Source organism: Lagenorhynchus albirostris, chromosome 2, assembly GCF_949774975.1.
Source record: "Lagenorhynchus albirostris chromosome 2, mLagAlb1.1, whole genome shotgun sequence".
In the NCBI taxonomy this organism is placed as follows: domain Eukaryota; kingdom Metazoa; phylum Chordata; class Mammalia; order Artiodactyla; family Delphinidae; genus Lagenorhynchus; species Lagenorhynchus albirostris.
Genome location: NC_083096.1, coordinates 43444976 through 43460825, shown reverse-complemented (window position 1 = coordinate 43460825; position 15850 = coordinate 43444976). Strand labels below are relative to the sequence as shown.

The 15850-nt window shown below is 35.3% G+C and overlaps 1 protein-coding gene across 3 annotated transcripts in view; it reads left to right on the top strand.

Moving 5' to 3' along the window:
- The window catches only part of PLA2G4A (phospholipase A2 group IVA), a 160975-nt gene that overhangs the window by 118815 nt on the left and 26310 nt on the right, over positions 1–15850 (top strand). For all 3 annotated transcript variants that reach the window (XM_060142140.1, XM_060142141.1, XM_060142142.1), the window contains exons 11-14: positions 3474–3611; positions 3698–3790; positions 6625–6696; positions 11574–11816. In XM_060142140.1, coding sequence (XP_059998123.1) covers positions 3474–3611; positions 3698–3790; positions 6625–6696; positions 11574–11816 — 546 coding nt within the window. The remainder of the gene's footprint in view (positions 1–3473; positions 3612–3697; positions 3791–6624; positions 6697–11573; positions 11817–15850) is intronic.

Here is a 15850-nt window from a genome sequence, read left to right as displayed (position 1 = left end):
CATGAGAGAAACCCCATTAACCTTCATTGTTAAGTTTCTGTGATGAGGAGGTTCAAGCTGTTTCTTCCAACAGAGTTGGACAAAACCATCAAACGTTAGTTATGTTGATCTTGTACCCAGATAAGACATTCAAAGGGGCATGTTATGAGTGTTTGAGTAGCTTGAGTTATTGGGGAAAAAAAAAAAGGAGACATGTCTATACTTTATGCCTTTAAATTTGCTTAGATTAAAATGGACATTCAAGAAAAAAAGTTAAAATATTATTTGAATTATATTATAAACAGTCAAAGATCCAAACTACCTTACAGAAGTTTTATCAGCTTTACTTCAACAATACCAGAGAATGTTTTTCTTCCCTCTTAGAAAAGTTTTAAACACTTTCCCCTTTTGAAGGCTTTAAACACATAAATATTAGTTGTTTAAATGGTTACATATTTTTGGCTCCTCCACTTCACTACATTTCTAGTAGGATTTCAAACTTTCATTTTAAAGTTTCCATTGGTCAGTAAATTGCATTTACTGAGCACAATTTCTAGACTTAACATCATGTTAAGTTCTTTAACAGATGCTATAGAAGTAAAAATATAGTACTTCCTCAAGAAGTCTATAGTCTCATTAACAAGACAAAAATAAAACATTAGTAAGCCATACACATAGAATACTACTATCTGTTAGAGTATATAGAACTGACATAAATTGTAAGATATTAGAGATTTAGTATAGTCATAAGAAGGACTTCATGAGGGTGATGGAACTCAGATTTAAGTTAAACTTGGAAAGATCTATCAGTTGGGGGTGAAAAGTCAACTTTGTGTGAACAGTGTAAGAAAATGTTCAGAAGGTAAGCCAAAGGTACATTTTGGGGAGCAGTAAAGAGACATTAGCCTTGGTCTCATGCGTGAACTGGTGAAGAGTAGTGGTGTATTTGGGAAAAACATTAGTGCCAAGTTATAGAAAGCTTTGAATTCCAGACAGAAATGTTTCTATTCAGTTATGATAATGGGAAATACTTAATGATTTTTGGTAAGGCAATAAAATTATTTAAATAGTGTTTTTGAAAAGAAGTATTTCGGTGATTCATATGGGTAGATTGGTAAGAAAGAAACTGGAAGCAGTGATATTACTGTGTTTCTTTAAATAAGGTCCTGGAACTAGAGAGAAACTGATAAGGAAAGAGAGGAGAAGATGAATGTGAAAAGCTTAAAGGTTACCAATGAAATGTGCGATGGATGGATTTGATGTGAGTGGGTTTAAGAGTGATTTCAGTTAAGATAAATTTTTTTTCTGGGCAGTAATAGTGTGATTTACAGAAGCAGGTAAGCTTGACTGGGAAGCAAGGTGATGAGCTCCTTTCCAGGCAAGTGGAGCAGGATGTGATGACAGCATACTCAGACGTAAGTGCACAACAGGAAGATGGAAATGAGTAGATGGAGGCTCCGGAGAGAGGGTCAAGTTTGAAATGTAGGAATCAGCAGCAGAGAAATAGTAGTCAAAGTACCATAGTGAGTTCTTCAGTGAGGATTAGAGAGCAAATCTGCCTCTTGAGAATGTCTCTCATTACTGTGTACACAAACCTCAACATTAATCAAGAAGAGATTGCTAGAGGAGTAGGAACCAGGAGGTCTTTACCCTTTAGTACCCTGGAGAGGGGTGTGAAATTCAGAGATAAGAAATTACTCACAGTGATATAGAAATTTTCCTCATGGCCTCTGATTCATTGCTAGTCATGTCTCACCAACTCCATGTAAGTCATTATAAAACACACCACTTTGTCATGAAGGGTATATGCACCATTTGGCTTTGATGTGACATGAATTATAATGTGTTCTCATCACAATTGTGATTTTATAACTTGTTTCACAAAAGTAGAATGTTCTAACCTATACTATTGAGTAAATAATAAATATATGCATATCCGCAATTCCTTTTCCAAAACTTTGAGGACAGATGTTTTAAAATTCAGAATATTTTAGATTTTGAAGTTAAGAAATATACTACATATTACATAATACCCCCATTGGGGTCTTACAATCAAGTAGAGTGATTTCTCCAATGGAATGTATTTATATTCACACTCCATGGGATATCTAAAGATTAAGCCTCACATCTTTTCAAGACTGGTTTTTCTGCAAAATGAGTTCAGGTCGGCTTTTACTACCAAACGAATAGCAAAAAAAAGTGTGGATTTTGGAGTTATTTGGATTTTGGATTGTTGGATAAAGGGTTATAGACATGCAATAATTTTAGAAAGGGAAAAACTGAAAAAAAAGGCAGACAGAGAGTTTGGGGTTAGGCAGGGGTGCATGGTAGTGGGACTCCATAGAAGATGGTCAACAAAGACTTTGAACTGAAGTTAGGAAGGAGCAAGCCTTATGGTTACAGAAGGGAATAGCAAGCCTAAGGGCTGTGAGACAGGAATGAGCTTGGTCTCTTGGAGGAACATTAAGAAGGTGTGTGGCTGAAGTGGAATAAGTAAGACAAAATGTGATAGGAGATTGGTTAAGATATGTAGTCAGACAAGGAGCATGAGCCAGACCATCATGAGGACTTCTTGGCCATGTTTTTATTTTCAGTGTAATGGGAAGCCATTGGAAAGCTTTCATCTGGCACTGGTGTGGTGTGATTTATATTTTTAAAAATCCATCTGGCTACAGGGTATCAACAAGATAGTAGGGGAATAGAGAAAGTTTTAAGAGGCTATTGTGGAGATCCATAGAGCCTACAGAACTTGATTTTTTGTATTTGAGGTATAAGAGAAAGAGGACCATGAAGCATAATACTAACGTATGGGTAGTGGTATGAATATATGAAAAGTAATACCATTTACCAAACAGGGGAAGACAGAGAATGGCAAGGAAATGGAGTCAAAAACCAGGAATTCTTTTTTGGATAGATTAAGATTCAGATGATTATTAGGCATAGTTATAGCCACAGGAATACATAAAATATAATAGTGGCTACTGTTTATTGAGTGATTAGAATGTGCTATGTCCTCTTCTAAGTTCTTTAAGTTTCTTAACTCGTTAGATCTTCACAACAATTCTACAAACTATCTACTGATTTTATTCACATTTTACAGATTAAGGAACTAAAACACAGAGAATACAAGTAATCTACCCCAAATTGCACAGATTTTAAACATCTGAGCCAGCATTTTTAAAACTGAGTCTAAAGTTTTCCCTTCTTTAGAATTAAGATGGACTTTATAAAAGATGTCTGAGTTTTTAAATGTGAAAAGATATTCAATTTGTGCAACTTAAGGGATCCTTTGTGTTCTCATTTTATTCATCGGTAAGCTTTCCCCTCCCAACTTCTCCTATACAATGCCATATGCATAATAGGCATTTGGTTAATTTTTTAAAAATATTTCAAATAAATGAATGAGAATAATCATGACAATGTTGAAGTAATCTTTGTGCACATCTCTGTAGTATTTCCCTATTAATGGATTGCATTTTTTAAAATGATTTCAGATTGGGTTGAATTTAGTCCATATGAGATTGGCATGGCTAAATATGGTACTTTTATGGCTCCTGACTTATTTGGAAGTAAATTTTTTATGGGAACAGTTGTAAAGAAGTATGAAGAAAACCCCTTGCATTTCTTAATGGGTAAGTGATAAAAATCTACCATGAGTTTGTTTGACTGTTTTAAATCCTTGTGCATTCTAAGTTATACTGTTTTTGCTTTATTTTAGGTGTCTGGGGGAGTGCCTTTTCTATATTGTTCAACAGAGTCTTGGGAGTTTCTGGCTCTCAAAGTAAAGGTTCCACAATGGAAGAAGAACTAGGTATTGTAAAAACATGCTTACATTGATAATAATTACACTATATTGGTAAATTTCATTAACACATATGTTGAGAGAAAATTAAATCATCATAAAGACTGTAATTGTTCTAAAGTAGGCTAGGCTAAGCTGTGGTGTTCAGTAGATTAGATGTATTCAATGCATGTGCATCTTACAGAATTTTCAGTTTACAGTGGGTTTATTGGGACATAACCCCATTGTAATTTGAGGAAGATCTGTACTCCTTTTATCAATAAGGGTAGCTTTTTGAAGATTAGATTCAACAACAGTTTAACGCAGTATAACCCTTAAATTCACGCTTGTCAGTTCATTTACCTCTTAAATACTTCTCACAGCTTATTCATACCAAAAAAGATGGAAAAAGTGTTTCAAATCACATCTAATAAATTATCACCAATGATTTTCTTTAAATCTAACTCACTAGCCCACAATAAATTAAAAATAATATTTACAAAACTTGAAAAAGTAGACGAACTCAATTGAGGACCAGCAGTATTCGTTATAATATTTATACCATAGAAACATATGTTTTCTTTAATGAATAAATTTGATTTAAAGTAAACGAAACAAAACATGCATTCAGTATCTCCTAAATGTCTTGCCATCTGTAGCTCAATCAACACTAAATTTGTTATGGTTATTTTGACTGGCGGGGGGATGGAGCAGGGAGATGCTAAATTTGAATTTGGAGCCAGCCTAGCTGAGGCTGGGGAGAAGGGTCCTGTAGATTATCAGCACACTACCCACCTGCTACGTCTTCTCTGTGTGTGAAGTATCACACATTTATTTGAGGGCGAGTTAACGGAACAGCATAAATGACTTTCTCAACAATCAATTTATCTGAAGAATACTTACATGTAAAAAACTTACCATAGGATTTTTCTGACAAGCCATCCTTAGTTATTGCAGACAGTTTATTTAATTAAGCTTTATATGCAAAACAAAAATACAATTGTACTTTAATTAATGTACTACAAATTGGCTTATAAGTAGTATGATCACTCTTCCTGTGAGAATTGACTTTAGATATGTGATATTTATATTAAGTGCAGTAACTTGCTATAGTCCTTAATATTTGGGGGTGGTTCTTAGTAAATAATGGAGAAGTGATCTTATGATCGCAATAGAGCCAAAGATTTTAATATAAAAATAAAAACAACCAAAAAGGCACTTTGTCCTTGAACTTGCTCCTGTCCTCCGAGCATCACTCAGTGAATAAGCAGCCAAGGTTGGTGGAACTTTTGAGTGTTCTCTGACCTTAACTACAGAGCCACATACTCTTAAGGGTAACTGAAAGGCAAAGTGCATAATGCTGAAAAGCTCTGACTTGATTTATTTTAATGAACATTACATCCCAGATGAATAACCTGTTCTCAACTCTAACTGTGGGAATAACTAACTCTTCTCTAAGATGTGAAGAGTTCAGAAAAAAAGAAGAGAAAAAGAACAGAAGTACCACCTCTTATGAGGCTTGCTTCTCTGTGTTCTTCTGTGTTAAATAATCCAGATAAATCCAGGGTTTGCTGCTTTTTCCTTCTAAGGCAGGAAGAGAATAGGACTGAAATAACACATCTGAAGGTGGATGAGACAATGGCTGACGGCCAAGGAAAAGGAGAATGTTTATACTCAATATACTTGAATATTCTTTGTTGTGAGACATCCCCTTTGAGACCAGTGGTTTGGCAGCTTATTTACTTTCTCTGTGTGTCAGACTTAAGGGGAATATTGTGTCCTTGAGAACCACCGGCCAGCAGGATGCGTGTTACCTCAGATTAGGTAAGGGTTTCCAGAAATGAGACGAGAGTGATGACTGAGGGGAATCTGAGGACTCCTGGTGACCCTTTCATCCACTGGCTGACTAAAGTCTACCTCTTAAAGTGGTGTTCAAAGGTGGTGTTTGTTTTGTTTTCCTCTCTTTCAAAGACACGCTTTAAGGTAAATTGGAGCATAATATGGGGAAACCAAATGTTATACCTATATTTCTCTCAGTTTAAAAGCCCAAATGGCTCTCTATTACTGAAAGTTATAAATTTGGAGTCAGTTTCTTAGGATTAAAAAAAAAAAATTCTATTGACTAACAGAAGGAAAAAAAGTCACTCTACAGATAAGGATTTCATGTACATGTCCAAAAACATTTTTGATTTTTCTACAAATGTTGATTATAAAATGGTTTGTGTGCTCCATAATTTGGGTACTTTTTACTTGAAAAAAGATAAGTTATGCTATACATAAGATAAAAGATAAGTTATGTTTTACAGATTTATGGTTTCCATTTTAGTTTTTATAACTGCTCTCTTAATATGTTCTGAGGAAGCACAAACTGATACCAAAACAGACATTTCAATAGACAATATTCAGTATTATTAAAATCAAAAGATATATTAGTAGCTTCATTCATTTTGATGAAACAATTTTGTGGCCCCCTTGTAAATTTTGGCTTTACCCTGTACTGACCTTCATAAACATCATTTCAACATATTTAACTGAAGAAAAAAATTTTTGATATAATAAGAATTATATAATCAAGTTATTCCTTCTGTCAGAATTAAGATAAACAAATAAAAATTCTCCCCTTTAAAATCATGTATGAATAATTCTAAACTAATTTTTCATACCCTGAGAAATTTTGCTTTGAAATGAGAAATTTGAAAATACTAGTAAAGCTAAGACATTTAGATTTACTAAATTGATCTAGATTTATACAAGTAAATCTAATAGACGTCACTGTGGTTTTGCTACAATTACTTCCTTACAGTAAATTTCATCTTGAGTCTTGACACCTGAGATTCTTCAATTGTTTTGTTTTCTTTCTGCAGAAAATATTACAGCAAAGCATATTGTGAGTAATGATAGCTCGGATAGTGATGATGAATCACAAGAACCCAAAGGTAAGAGAGCTGGAACCTCCTCTGGCAGAAGTGGATTAGGAAAGGACATGAATGTATTGTCTGATTTTCTCACTCAAGATGCTAATGGTAGTCTCTGCTTAAGGCATTGAGTGATAGAATGGTAGCTTTCAATTCAGAGCAAGAATTAATGCCATATACGTAATAAAATATGCAACACAAAAGTTGCATATTTTAAAATATGCAATAATTAAAAGTTATTTCATTTCTTTTAAATACCTCAAAAATATTATCAGTTGAACAGAGAACAAACTGAGATGGTAGAAATACCAAATTCTGTGTTAAGTCTGATTAGAGCACCAGGCTTCTCAACATGGAAATTGTGATTTGGGAACATTTTTACATGGCTTTAATAATTAAAATTTAATCTTTTAAAATCTTATTATTAAGTAACCTGTAGAAAATGATGTTCTCACTCCATTCCTGAGGCTTATCCCATTGCCAACATTCTATCTTTCAGGAAGGGATCAGTGATGAAGTAGGGTAGAATTACTGAGAAATTTTTGTTTTGTATATTACTTTGTAGTACAAGCGAGTACTTCTACACCTTAACAAGGCAGCTTTTAGCTTTGTCTGGATCACGATAGTCAATGGGGAGTCGGGGAAGAGATAAGGCAAGGATCACGGATATTTGTTGCAGTTGTTATGTGGTAAAATGGAATAATTTGACATTTTGACACAGCCATTGGTACAAATATTCCCAATAGCTCAAAAGCCAAAACAAATAAACAAAAAACAAAGAGAAGATTTTATAACAACTGGGTGAACATGTCCTATTATAGTTTGAATACAATCATCTAGATTTTAAAAGATATTAAATGCTTTCTTGTCCAAAACCTAAAGAACTCCACCAGCCAAGGTATAGATATTGGAAGAGCCTGTTTAATCTTTGCTGAATCAACACTAAAATTAAAGATCTCTTTTCATAGCTGGGCTGTTATTTTTCAGTTGTTCTGGTCTTTTTTTTTTTTATTTTATTTTGAATTTCCTTTTAATGAAGGGAGATAGTACAAAGGGGGTAGATAGCATATGCCTAGCATTTCTAGAATTAATTATATATTGATTTGGGGACTATCAAGTAGATGTAATAATGGTTTATCAATTATTAAGTAAATTGCCAAAATGATCAGTACATTTGATCACCTCTGCAGTACTAGCTGGTTTTCTTAAGGCTGAGAAGTTCAAGGACCCTCTGAATATGACTGCTTTGGTTTTAGTGCCAGCCTACATTGGAGAATGATATTTAGGATGTTTCTGAGGATTTCTTATTAGCTCTTAATATTCATTTTTTAAAAATAGTCTTTATAGGGCTTCCCTAGTGGCACAGTGGTTGAGAGTCCGCCTGCCGATGTAGGGGACATGGGTTCGTGCCCAGGTCCAGGAAGATCCCACATGCCATGGAGCGGCTAGGCCCGTGAGCCATGGCCGCTGAGCCTGCACATCCGGAGCCTGTGCTCTGCAGCGGGAGAGGCCACAACAGTGAGAGGCCCGCGTACCGCAAAAAAAAAAAAAAAAAAAAAAGCCTTTATTTATTAGAGTAGTTTTAGACTCACAGCAAAATTGAGCAAAAAGTACAGAGTTCCCATATATTTCCTGCACCCACACACATAGCCTTCACCACTTTCAGCATCTTTTACCAGTGTGGTACATTTATTGCGATCAATGAACCTGTACTGACACATCATTATCACCCGAAGTCCAAGCTTTAGGATTCACTCTTGGTGTTGTATATTCTACAGGTTTTCACAAATGTATAATGACATGTATCTACCTCTATAGTATCATACAGAGTACTTTCACTGCCCTAAAATCTTCTGTGCTCTATTTATCCCTCTGCTTCCCACCCCCAGCCCCTGGCAACCACGGATTTTCTTACTGTTGCCATCATTTTGCCTTTCTAGAATGTTATATAGTTGGAACCATCAGTGTGTAGCCTTTTCAGATTGGCTTCTTTCACTTAGTAATATGCATTTAAGTTTCCTCCATGTCTTTTTATGGCTTGACAGCTCATTTCTTTTTAGCACTGAATAATATTTCATTGTCTGGATATACCATAGTTTATCTGGTTACCTACTGAAGAATATCTTGGTGGCTTTCAAATTTTGGCAGTTATGAATAATGCTGCTATAAACATCCATGTTCAGATTTTTGTCTGGATATGTTTTCAACTCCTTTGCATAAAAATCAAGAAGCATGATTTCTGTATCGTGTGATAATAAAGTTTTGTAAGAAACTTCCAAACTGTCTTGCAAAGTAATTGTTCCATTTTGTGTTTCCACCAGCAATGTATGAGAGTTCCTGTTGCTCCACATCCTCACCAGCATTCGGTGCTTTCAGTGTTTTGGATTTTGACATTTCTAATAGGTGTGTAGTGTCATCTTGGTGTTTTAATCTGCATTTCCTTGATGACATGTGACATGGAACATCTTTTCATATACTTACTTGCCATCTATATGTCTTCTTTGGTGAGGTGTCTACTAAGGTTTTTTGCCCGTTTTTAAATTGAGATGTTTGTTTTCTTATTGATGAGTTTTAAAAGTTCTTTGTATATTTTGGGTAACAGTCCATTATCAGATGTCTTTTTTTTTTTTTTTTAATTTTGGGGAGGATGAGCAGTTAACAGTTTTGTTAAACAATGTTTTACTTTGAGCAGAATTCTTTTTTCTTATTGTCTTTTTTTTTAATTGAAGGGTTAATCAATTCTCTTTCTTTTTTGGCCACCCCACACGGCTTGTGGGATCTCAGTTCCTTGACCAGGGATTGAACGTGGGCCATGGCAGTGAAAGCCTGGAATCCTAACTACTAGGCCATCAGGGATCTCCCCAGATGTGTCTTTTGCAAATATTTTCTCCTAGTCTGTGGCTTGTTTTCTCCTTCTCTTGATGCCCCTTCATTTTTAGTCACGTGATTTTGAACAAGGTCTTTAGGCATTTTCAACTTTAGTTTTTTTCAAGTCTGTGCTGGCATCATTTTACCTGCTCTCACAGAATTGCTGTAATCATCAAATTAGCAAGTGCATACAAAGGGTTTTAAGTTGTAAAGGGCTAATAAATAGAAATTTACTATTAGAATTTTAGCTAATAAGCAATAGATAAGATTTATCTGTTGACTTTTGGGTTCGTCCCACAAATGATGTCATTTCCAAATACATCATAAGGAAAGCAGATCCACTGGTGGTATAGAAGTGGGATAAATTTAATAATAATAATAATAACAACAGCAACAGTGATGATGAAGAAGAAGAAGAAAAAGAGGAGGGAGCTCCAAACCTTTGGAAAATAATTAAATGTCTTATTCATATCCTGTGTAACTAAGATTATAAATCATTCATTTTAAAGCCTGATTCATTCTATTGAAAGATTTTCTTTGTTATACTTGGCATGAGAGAAATGTGGGAGTAGAAAAGATTGTATATTTGTTTTTTCATGACTAGGCAATCATCTGGATTGTTTATTGAGAGAAAGATCCCTCCATTTACTGAGCTCAGTTAAGCTAATCTTTTGAAGATAAAAATCAATATTTAGTTTGGTCTTATGGGTGTTTAGTTACCATTTATTGAAAATTATGAAGTTTGAACATAGATTCTTTTTTTCTTCTCTCCACACACACACACACATACACATATAGATTTATATATGCATATATATTTATATCCAGGGTTCCCAGAAATCTGAACAGAAGGGATTTAGGTAGGGGGGATTGTACTCTACCACACAGTGTTCTTAGATTCGAGTTATGAATGAATAATATTGATGATGAGGATTATGACTCTGCTGCTATTACAACTATTTCTACTACCAACTAGTGTTTGTTGATAATTTAACGTGGGCTTAAATTTTTCTAAGAAACTTACATGAATGCATTAACTTAGTTTATCCTCACAACAACCCTATGAGGTTTACTGATGAGGAAATGAAGACTGAGAAGGGTCAACTAACTAGTAAACAATGGAGAGAGGATTGGAACCAGGGTAGTCTGGTTCTGGAGCCAATGTGGCTTCCCAGTAGTAGTGATGAGTGCATAGATTTTAAGGAAAAATCATTGAAAACGGCTTCTTTTGGAAGATTCCTCAATTTTAACACATTTTAAAACATATGTTTAATTTACAGACTTTTGTTTTTTGTTTTTTGTTTTTGCGGTACGCGGGCCTCTCACTGTTGTGGCCTCTCCCGTTGCGGAGCACAGGCTCCGGACGCGCAGGCTCAGCGGCCATGGCTCACGGGCCTAGCCGCTCCGCGGCATGTGAGATCTTCCCAGACCGGGGCATGAACCCGTGTCCCCTGCATCGGCAGGCAGACTCTCAACCACTGCACCACCAGGGAAGCCCTAATTTACAGACTTTTAAACCCCAAACTTTATAAGCAAGAATGAAATGACCGTTCAGAGGGCAAATATATGTTGAATCCTTCAGTTGTCTGCTCTCAGTCTGCATGATTTCTGGATGTTTATTAAACAGGACAGGGAAGGAAACTTGGGAAAGGAAGGGGATTAGCTACTGTGGATATTCCCTCCGTGTGTGTGTGTGTGTGTGTGTGTGTGTGTGTGTGTGTGTGTAGCCAGGGAAAAGAAAGAAAAGAATTGGGGAAAGGGAAGAACAGAAGTTTCTCTGGAAATTAAAGAATAGGCCAAGCAACACTGCCAAGAATACAGCCTTTAGACTGACTACCAGTAAACAGTACAGTAAGAATAAGTTAAGAACAAAAATGATTAACGGAAATATTTACTATAATTTACACAAATGTTTGTTGAATCAAAAGCTGTGGAGCTTCATCATTAATGTTAACATTCCATTGCCCAAAGATCTTTTTCGTTATTATGGATTTTTGGAATCTGTATAATGATCTTTTCTTTTTCCTTAGGCACTGAAAATGAAGAAGCAGAAAGGGAATATCAAAATGATAATCAAGCAAGTTGGGTCCAACGTATGATAATGGCCTTGGTGAGTGACTCAGCTTTGTTTAATACCAGAGAAGGACGAGCTGGGAAGGTGCACAACTTCATGCTGGGCTTGAATCTCAATACATCCTATCCGATGTCTCCTTTGAGAGACTTTACCACCCAGGAGTCCTTGGAGGAAGATGAATTGGATGCAGCTGTAGCAGGTAAGTACACAAAATGTAATCCATGGACGCTAATTCAGGAGATCTTTCTTCCTTCTCTGGGGAGGAGCATTTTAATTATTAATAGTAATTAATTTACAATCAAATTTTAAAACATGCATTGAATGTATGAAGGGCTCTGAGTTGTTTTTTTGGAAGAAGAAATACATTGGGCAGGAAATGACATCATCATGTCAGCATAAACAGTTTTCATTGAAATATTGAGGCGGACTTTGCTCCTCTCTATATTGGTCAAGGTTCACTCACAGCAAACAGGAAACCCTCTCCCTTGTTTAAGCAAAAGAGGTTTAAAGTAGGTGCTTACAAAATTGTTCCAGGGCTTGGAGGAGCAAGCTCCAGTCTGAGCATCTAGGAATGACTGCAAAAACACTTCAGGATCACCGCAACAAACGCCCCCCACAGCGATGCTTGGCAGTAGAAATAGCAGAAATGTAGCCTCTGTCTCATTTCCCCCTTCAGATCTCATGTGGGTGTTTCTCCTTGGCGGAGGATAGGTCTCAGCAGATCCAGAGTTGGGAGGGAATCTGGGACACATGGTCCTCAGCCTATCTCTCCAGTGCAGAGCAGTAATGTGTGCCCCCTAGGGGTGTAAGTGGAGTTGAGTTCGCCCATCTGCAGTGTCCCTTCCAGTTCTCTGAAAGGTTAGGTAACTTTCTTAAGGCCACTTAAGAACCTCATAAGAACCCACTCACTTTCAGGTTTGTCACTTAACCAAACTCCAAAGAATACTTGCCTTGATTCTTCAGTTCCATGCATGTTCCAAATTAAAAGGTAAATTTGTCTTGGTGACTAATCACTACATAATTCTCTTTCTTATAATGCACCTAACATCTTAAATTTTTTCTACTTCTTCATACCATCTTTTTCCCCTTAACTGCCCAAATGTCATTTCTCAATCATTTCTGCCTAAGAACATTGACAGGAGGCTATGAGAATGTAAATAGAAAAGTTTCCAAAAAACTTTCTACTACTGTTTAAGGATTCTACCTATAAAAATTAGACGTGGCTTTAGATCTTACTATTGTTTAGGTAATGCTGTTTCTGTTTGTTGCTTGAGCTTAAGGGAAATTGCAGAAACGAAAGTTACCCCTGTTTTTTAAGCAACAGGAGTAGAAACTCACTATATTTTGCATTATGTTTGTGGAATCCAAGTCTAGGACATGATTGTATACCTGCAATGCAAACCCTTTCATATGAACTATAATAGAAGTCTATTTGTGATAAAGTCAGTGTCTCTTTTTAAATTCATCCAAAATAAAAACACTTGACCATACAATCAGTGATGTTATTTTTTTGTGTGTTACTTATGATTTAACTTACTGCTATTACAATACCAATTAAATGTATCTTCTTTAGAAACAGGCTTTATGGATGAATTATGATGGGCTTAAACAAACAAACAAACAAAAAACTCAGCCTCATAGAGCGTTTAGGACTAGAAAGAATCATTAGTTATTTTACTCCATAGAAAAGGAAGATCAAAGAAGATAGCATCATGTTTACCTAGAATTCCTCAACTGAGCTAGAATTAGAACACTTGAATAGGCTTCTTGACATTGCTCGGAAGCCTGTCCCTTCTGCTCACTCTCTTCCTCATAGCCCTTGGTTTTATCAGTCATCGTCTTGCTGATGTAAAAATGGAAGTTTCCTTGTGTGTACTTATTACATCTGTTTTATTTTATTACTTTGATCACAATACCAAGCATAGCTCCTTCTGTGGTTTGCACAGCACAAGTTCTGCACTAGACATTTTAACAGCTTCCTGGTGGTTTTGCAATAGTTTATGTAGATTTGGAGGTGTTCACGTTGCTTGGAAAAATACAGTGCTCAGTTAGATTTGAATTTCAATTTATAAATATATATATATATATATATATATATATATACACATAGAGAGAGAGAGAGAGAGAGAGAGAGAGAGAATATAAGTATGCCCTTTATAACATCATTTGGGACATCCTTGTATAAAAATTGTTTGCTATTTATCTGAAATTTAAATTTAACTGGACATCCTACATTTTTATTAGATATATTTGGTACCCTTAGGAAGTCTGCCTCTTTCATTATTCTCAGCATATGTCAGATTGTTCTTCATTTCCATCTTTCTTCTCTCCTTTGTTCCTTCTTGCGTTGCCACAGTATTTACAGAGCTCCTTCAATGTGTGTGGCACTAGGGATCCAGTTGTCAACAAGACATGCAGTCCTTGCCTCATGAAGATTAAAATCATTTCATGACCCTTCCTTGAAAATTTGATTCTTGGAGGGACTTATATACTTTATTTAACAATGATAGAAAAGTACAGTAAAACTAAAAGCCAGCAACTCTGATCCTGATGGAACACTGGCCTGATGCAATTGTAAGTCCCCGAGGATGCATGATCTTCATTTGCCCTCTCTCTAGTGCTTGGAGGATAATAGCTGTGCATCACCTTATCTGACTTCTTTATTCGGTGCCTTTTGAAAAAAGAGTCAGAGACAGTTTTCATAAAATGACATGAAGAGATAGAAAATATTAATCATCCTAAAATATGATATTACACAGGTTGCATATTTCTTTTGTTGCGATATTTTGAAATGTTCTAACCTAAAATTGTTTTAGATTAATGAGCTTCAGAAGGAACTTTAAATATTATTTCTCAGTGTGTATCTCATTAAATTATACTTCAGTCACTTTATATTTATCTGATTGAAAAAACGTATACAGCATATTGACTTTAGTCAAAAATCCAGTTCGGTGAGTGACAAGTTCATTCATGTTTGTTGCTTATGAACCAACATTGCTAAAAATGACTGCACTTTAGACTGAATATACTGAATTGATTAGTGCTTTTCAGACAAAGCCCTTACGAAAATAGACTCTGTTTATCTCCCTCTGGTTATTTCCAAATTTTAGAATAAAACTATATGTTTGAAATGAAATGTTAAAAGGTTTATCATAAAATATTATCAACGTTGTTCACAAAATCGTCATTAAAACTTTTATTTATTATACAGTTAAAATACCACAATTCAAACATTAATTAAGGTTATTTCTCTTTTATTTTTAGAGATTTTTAAAAATCTTATCCAGATATTATGTTGGGAAAAATCTTATATTTAGTTTACTATTTTGTTTATATGGATTTTGTTTATACAGATTAAAATTCGAGCATTTTAGAATAATCTCTCAACCTAAAATGAGAAAAAGTTGGTGTATTACTTTTGTGCCTATTGCTTCACCTTGCAGACCATCTTTTGAAAATAAGAGAAATAAGATGAAGAAATTCCCCTCATTTTTTTACTTCAAAATAGTTGTATACCTGTGGAAACTAATTCTGGAGAAGCTACTCATTAGTTACATGACTTCTTTCCTGTTTACTTTTGTGTTTATATTATTTACTGTGACATACACCATCTGGAATTAGAAATCAAGACATGAGTTCATTTAGGCCAGAGTTCAAAACACAAACATCCAAATATTTGTACATTATAAATTGAATCTGTGTGATGATTAACTCATTCACAGGTTGGGAAACCATGTAAACTTTAATTTACGGGAGGATGTTCTTTCATAGGGGCATTCATCAAACTTTCTATGACGTTTTAGTAGATATTAATAAATCGGGTTCAAGTTCAAATAAATTTGGAAAAACTTAACAACTCCATCCCCCTCTTCACAATGCCATGGGATACCCTAATGAGTTTGAGAAATCCTACTTAAAGATGCCTCAAGTATAGTACTTTAAAAGCAGCTTCACTTGCATTTGAATCCCAGCTGTGTCATTTATTAGCTGGACAGTCCTGAGCCATTACTTAGCGTAACCTCGGCTAACAACAATAGAAAAGTAGAGTGAAACTAAAAACTAGCAACCTGATCCTGATGGACCCGTAGGTTAGTGAGGAAGCAACAATCTTCATTGTTTACTCCAATGGTTGACTTATAAAATAGAAACAATTGTTACCTATCTTATAGAATTACTGTCAGAATTAAGTAGCATCTCCACTAAAAAGTACTATTAGTCCAAGGCATAGTAAGG